This window comes from Nothoprocta perdicaria, unplaced genomic scaffold (genome assembly GCF_003342845.1).
Source record: "Nothoprocta perdicaria isolate Ctin4 unplaced genomic scaffold, notPer1 scaffold_0, whole genome shotgun sequence".
NCBI lineage: Eukaryota > Metazoa > Chordata > Aves > Tinamiformes > Tinamidae > Nothoprocta > Nothoprocta perdicaria.
This window is the reverse complement of record NW_020454092.1, coordinates 5000937-5006722: the sequence shown is the minus strand read 5'-3', so window position 1 is coordinate 5006722 and position 5786 is coordinate 5000937. Positions and strand designations below refer to the sequence as shown.

At 67.5% G+C, this 5786-nt stretch overlaps 2 protein-coding genes across 2 annotated transcripts in view; both read right to left on the bottom strand.

Moving 5' to 3' along the window:
* Window positions 1-171, bottom strand: part of PTPRN (protein tyrosine phosphatase, receptor type N) — a 10183-nt gene extending 10012 nt beyond the window's left edge. Inside the window, exon 1 of the mRNA XM_026039819.1 lies at window positions 141-171. Coding sequence (XP_025895604.1) covers window positions 141-171 — 31 coding nt within the window. The remainder of the gene's footprint in view (window positions 1-140) is intronic.
* A 451-nt stretch (window positions 172-622) lies between these two features.
* DNPEP (aspartyl aminopeptidase) overlaps window positions 623-5786 on the bottom strand; it is a 10824-nt gene continuing 5660 nt past the window's right edge. Inside the window, exons 2-15 of the mRNA XM_026039496.1 lie at window positions 5606-5693; window positions 5362-5450; window positions 5137-5250; window positions 4936-5061; window positions 4238-4368; window positions 3828-3903; window positions 3302-3409; window positions 3001-3078; window positions 2560-2643; window positions 2166-2326; window positions 1977-2016; window positions 1509-1610; window positions 1042-1209; window positions 623-708 (exon numbers count right to left, since the gene is read on the bottom strand). Coding sequence (XP_025895281.1) covers window positions 658-708; window positions 1042-1209; window positions 1509-1610; window positions 1977-2016; window positions 2166-2326; window positions 2560-2643; window positions 3001-3078; window positions 3302-3409; window positions 3828-3903; window positions 4238-4368; window positions 4936-5061; window positions 5137-5250; window positions 5362-5450; window positions 5606-5693 — 1416 coding nt within the window. The 3' untranslated portion in view covers window positions 623-657. The remainder of the gene's footprint in view (window positions 709-1041; window positions 1210-1508; window positions 1611-1976; window positions 2017-2165; window positions 2327-2559; window positions 2644-3000; window positions 3079-3301; window positions 3410-3827; window positions 3904-4237; window positions 4369-4935; window positions 5062-5136; window positions 5251-5361; window positions 5451-5605; window positions 5694-5786) is intronic.

Here is a 5786-nt window from a genome sequence, read left to right as displayed (position 1 = left end):
TCGCTTGGGCATGGAGCGGCCAATGGCGGCGCGCGCCGCGAGGAACGCTCGGCCGCCGGGCCAATCGCAGCGCCGCTGGAGGGCGAGCCACGCCCCGCGCCGGGGTGTGTCCCCGCGCCCGCCGGGGCTGCACCAATCACCTCCAGCCGCGGGGCGGCCCTGAGGCCGCATTGGTCAATTGCGGGACACTCCCCTCCGCCACCGCCAATCAGCCACGAGCAGCGGGACACACCCGCGGAGGCGGCAGATGACGAGGGGCAGCGCGGGGCGGGAGCCCCGGGGCGGCGGGGCCGGGACCGCCCSTGTCCCCGGCCCAGGGCAGGGAGCCGCGCGGGGCAGCCCCGGGGCCCTGTGTCCCCCAGCCCCACGGAACGCGCCCCTTTCCTCCCTGCCCGAGAGCCCACGCTGCCCCCCAGGAGCCCGCAGGTGCCCCGCGACCGGCTCAGTGCTGGGGCAATGGCTCCAGSCCCCTGCCCATCCCCGCGGTGAGGAAGGTGCCGGGGGCAGCTCGGTGGTGCCGGCGGCCCCAGCAGGGCCCCGCCGGGGTCTGTCCCTCCCGCCACTGCCGCACGCACGGAGCCAGGCGCTGCCCAGACTCAGATGCTTTAATGGCTCCGCGCGCAGGGCCGGCCCCGGGGCCGCTGGCCCCCGCCGCGCTCAGTCGACCACCAGGTTGCTGCTGACCTCGGGCAGGAGCTCGAAGAAGCCCTGAAACGAGAGGGGGCAGCAGGGTGGGCGCCGGGTCCCCGCGGGGCYGTGCACCGCGTCACGGCAGCAGCTCCCGAGCAGCGCTGCATCGCCATGGAAACCAGCACCGAGTCCAGGCTGGCGCCAGTTGCCATAGGAACCGGCTGGGSAGGGAGGCACAGGGAAGTCCGGGATACGCAGCAGGGATGTGACGGGCACAGCTAGACGCAGGTGGCACTTGTCCCCCCGCCACAAAGAGCCCAGGGCGGTCGCTGGGGCAGGGGCTCTCCCCAGCAAGGGGGCTGCAGGTCACGGCCGGCCAGGGCCGCGCGGCAGCACCGGGGCCGCGCTCACCTTGAAGAGGGCGATGCTCTGCAGCACGCCCGACGTGCAGCACATCTCGCGGATGGAGTGCATGGCCAGCTGCGGGCAGCCCACGTCCAGCACGCGCAGCCCCAGGCGGGACGCCAGGATGGGGCCGATGGTGGTGCCGCACGGCGTGTCGTTCCGCACCATGAACTCCTGCACGCGGGGGCACACGGCATCAGCTGCAGCTTGGAGCGGCTCCCAGGCACGGCACGGCCAGGCCGGGGTGCTCCCAGAGCAGCTGAAGGGACAGGAGTTGGGACAGGGAAGACCCCTTGCCCCAGGGATGTGACACTGTCCTCCCTTCTGTTCCTGGGCCTGCTCTCCAAAATCCCTGGAGCAGGAGCCTCCAGGGCAGGAGCCTCCCTTACCCGCAGAGGGCACAGGCACCTCTGCACGGGTACGGTGCGAGCTGGTGGCGCGTCCCCACGCAGGGCGCGCTGCTGCCCGCTCACCTGCAGCGGAACTCCCACGCGGGCGGCGATGTCCCGGATCACGGCCTCGGTGACGGCGGTGGAGGCGTAGCGCTGGTTGCTGTTCACTTTGATCACGGGGCCCTGCGCGAGGGAGACACTGTGGGACCCGGCCCCGGGCTGGRGGGCACAACGAGGGCCTGGCAGTGCCAGTGACAACAAGGGGGSCCACAGCAATTCTGGCAGAAATGTCATCCCACCCCAACCCACCAGTTCGGTCTCTCTTCCCTGGGAGACCCGTGGGAATGCGGGTGCTGCAAGAGACAGGTCTCTCTTGGGGATAAGYCAGGCCCAAGCTAGGGCAAGCTCAAGGAAGGACTCCAGGACAAACAYGTCCTGCTCAAGTGCCACTGAATCAAGCCCCAGGACTGTGCACAGAACCGGGCACTTCCCCCTGCTGCGGGACAGACGGGGTGCCCGGCCTGGCACARAGCAGCCGGCTGCCCTCACCTTGTGGAAGGCCGGACGATGATTCTCCTCGTGTTTGTCTCTGCAAAAGAGAAAGAGGAGTTTGAGGCCAAGGCCCTCTCAGAGTCCCCACCACAGCAAAGACTCTGCCCCTTGGGCAGCGACAGCGATACAGCCCTGTGGGCGGCAGGGCGAGCGTGCCCAGCTCGGGGGGGCACTCGTATCACTCACACATAGTTGGGGTGCACGGCGTGGGCCATGTCAGCGCTGATCATGTAGGACTTGGCCATGGCCTCCTCGAAGGCCGTCAGGTTGTGCGGCGTCGCCGAGATGCGGCGCAGCACGAGCTCCGTGAGCAGGGACTCCGCGCCCTGCGCGCTCTCCGACCCGACCTGTCGGGGAGCACCGTGGGCACGGCCTGCACAGGGCTGCCGCCGCCACGCAGCCCTGTACCGGCCRTTACAGTAGCCTCCCAACGGAGCGGAGCCTCCCCTCAACACCAGCCCACGCTCCACACTGGGCTGAGCGAATCCCATCCTGCCCTGGCGGGGCTGGTGTCCCTCTTTCCCTACACGCTGCCCTCCCACGGGCGCCCTCCCCTGCCAGCTGGGTGCCCCTCGCTCACCTCCTCGTTGTCATAGAGCGCGATGAGACGGACATTGGGCTCCTGGGCGAGGGAGGAGGGGGCCATGCACGAGTCGATCAGGGCCTGCAGGGGCAGAGGAGGAAATGGGGCGTCAGCCCGAGCTGCCATCCCTCCCAGGAAGGATGGGATCACACACAGCAACTACACACGTGGGGCTTTCCCCCAGGACAGCCCAAGGCACCATCAGAGAGCAGGCAGACAACAGCAAGAGCAAGAGTCACCCCCAGGAGCTGCTGGGACTCCCACACACCCAGTATGGGGGCAGCACCCACCCAAACCCTCATCCTCTGACAAGCAGATCCACCTCACAGGAACATGTCACCCCACAGAGCCTCGGGGAACTCCTGGCCATGCCGGGGGCAGCCAGGGCACGCGAGGGCCATGCGGGGGCCCCGAGGCTCTCCTCCACCTCCCGCTCACCTGCAGRGCACAGTAGCAGCTGTGCAGATTGTCCAGGCGTGGGGAGAAGATGAACTCATCAAAGGCACCACCCAGCGTCTGCAGGCAGAGAGCAATGAGCAGCAGGGCACTGACGCTGCGTTACTAAAGGCACCCGGCGCTGGGGCCTCGTGCTGCTCCCCTCGCTCCTGCCCTCTCCGGGGCTGTATTTCCTCAGTCCCCTCAGTTCCCAGCCCTGGTACCCGCTGTGTCCTGGGCACAGGGCCTGTGTGGGCCAGCCTGCAAGCACGCTATGTGCAGGCAGCGAGGGACTCCCACTCACCGCTGGCTGCGTATCCGCCAGGCACAGCTCCAGCTCCACGATCTGCTCCGGCTTCACCCTCAGCTGAGAGCAGAGCAGGGAGAGCAGCACAGGGCTGTGCCGCTCTGTCTGGGAAGAAAGCAGAGCTGGGGACACACWGCACAGGGCAAAACCTTCCGTTCCACCCTGCAGAGCAGTCCTGTGCCTCTCCCACGCTGGCGCAGCCCCCTCTCCCTACCCAGGACAGCAYTGCCTTCTCTGCCCACTGCACAGGTCTCCCCTCACTGCCCTGCCTCCCCAAAAAGAAAGGGGGAGCCATCGGTGAGGATTTCATGGGGACTGTGAACCTTTCTGCTGGATGGGATGGGAATAGAAGGGTGGCCGGACATGTCTGAAATGTATGTGGCTGTGAGGTGGAATACAGGGCCATCCACAAGGAATGGGGAAACAGGCAATCTGCTGACAGGAAGCCCTGAGGACCAGAGATGAGAGGGTGGGAGGTGTGAGGTCTCAGTGACAGTTGCCAGCTCCTCGTTGCCCAACTCACCTGGGCTGTGGCATCAGCCTCCACCAGCACCTCCTTCTCGAGCTCCTCCTGCACAGCAGTGGCCAGAATGGGAACGCTGTGGGGAGACAGGACCGTTAGCCCCAGGGCAATGCCACCTCTCCCACACAAGTCACACACAAAGCCCACCTGGGGCGTCCCCAGGGAACGACCACCACGCTGAACGTGGCAAGGACACAACCCCCTCAAAGCATAAATCCCTTGCAAGCCACCTCAGGGCGCCTCAGTATCTTCCCCAGGCCCCAATCTTGGCAATGTGTCCCAGGGACACTAGTGGATTGAGAAAAGCCACTGCAGATGGGCTCACGGCAGAGCTGAAGCTGGGCATGGCTCCAGCTGGGTGCYAGCCCTGCGCAGGGCTGCCCAGGGCAGCGGGTGAAGCCCGGCCTTACAGGTGGTGCTCGGTGTTGGGCCCGAAGCTCTCGTTGATGCTGCGCTGCAGGTGAATGGCCAGGTGGGGGATGCGGAGGATGGGCCGCTCCACGTAGACCAGGTGCTGCTGCAGGCGGCCCGTGGTTGGGTCCTGAAAGGCAAGCAGGGTTCAGGGTTCCTGAGCAGGCCGGCTGGGACACGTCCGCAGGACACGGAGGTGCCCGCAGTGTCCACACTGTGTCCACCCCGCGGCAGGGCTGCTCCCGTGCCCCTGTCACAGGCATGGAAGGTGGGAAGGGGCATAATGGGTCTGATCCCGGGTCTGGTCCCTGCTCCYCAGCATCCCCTTGGTGCTGAGTGAGGGGTTCACCTCAGCTGGAGGTGGACTGGAGTGTGGGCTGTGCTGTGCATGGGTCAGGACAAGGATGGGACCGCCCCAAACAGACACCCAAAGACTGCAGTTTTAACAACAGGCACTCAAGGGTGATGGGCACAGTGACTGGCAGGAGGGATGGCTGCAGACAGACCTGGCAGGGCRATGGGGAGGTTCTGGCAATCTGCCGGCAAAAACCGTCTCTAAAGACCCAGGGCCACAGCCCAGCCCAAGCACAGAGTACAGGACACAGAGCAAGAGCTCTAGCACTAACTCCCTGCCCAGCGCACAGCTCAACGGGCACGAGCTGCTACAGCGCCGCTCGCCCAGCCCGCGCAGACCCACCTTTACGATCACCCTCCCGGCCACGGTGAGATCGCGGTCAAACCAGGTGTTCCAGATGCCGCCGCCGTAGGTCTCCACGCCAACCTGCACGGTGCCCACCTGCCCGCGCTTGGAGCGGCGCTTCACCTGGGCGAGAGCAGAGGCGTCGGTGCCGCCGGCAGGGCACGGAGCCCGGGCACGGAGCCCGGCGGTGGCTCTCACCCGCAGGCAGGGGCTGTCGGTGTGGGCCCCGAGCAGGCTGAACCCGTTGCCCGGCTGGAACTGGCCGCCGACGGCGAAGGCAATGAGCGTGGAGTAGTTCCTGGTCACAAAGTACTGCGGGCAGAGCGGGAGAGGTGAGGCCCACAGGAACATTCCTGCCTCCGTGCCCCTGCTGGGGGGCACAGGGCCCATCCGGGCAGCCCCCGRAGCGCTGCCCTCGCCCACCTTGTGTGCGGGCTGCAGCTCCCAGTGCTCCGTCTCCTTGAGCTCCTGGAAGCCGGCCTGCAGGAGCCGGCTCCGGCACTCGGCAACCACTGCGGGGACAGGCACCGTCACTGTGCATCCGGAGGCCGTGTCCCCGTCCCCAGCGCAGCTGCCCCGGGTGTCCCCTCGCCCAAACGCCTCCCGCGGCTGCCGGAACAGGTGGGAATCCCCCYGGCGTGTCCCGGCCAGCCCCCTGGCCTCTTACCATGGTAGGGCGAGGGGCTCCGGTTCACGAAGCGCACGAGCTCCTGGGCCGCCGCCTGCACCGCCTGCTTGGAGCCCTTGGCTGCCGCCTGCGGGGACAGGGACAGCGAGGGCACGGGGACGGGGTCAGAGCAGCCACCCCCGCCCGGTGCTGCGCACACCACACAGCAGTGCCCTGACCC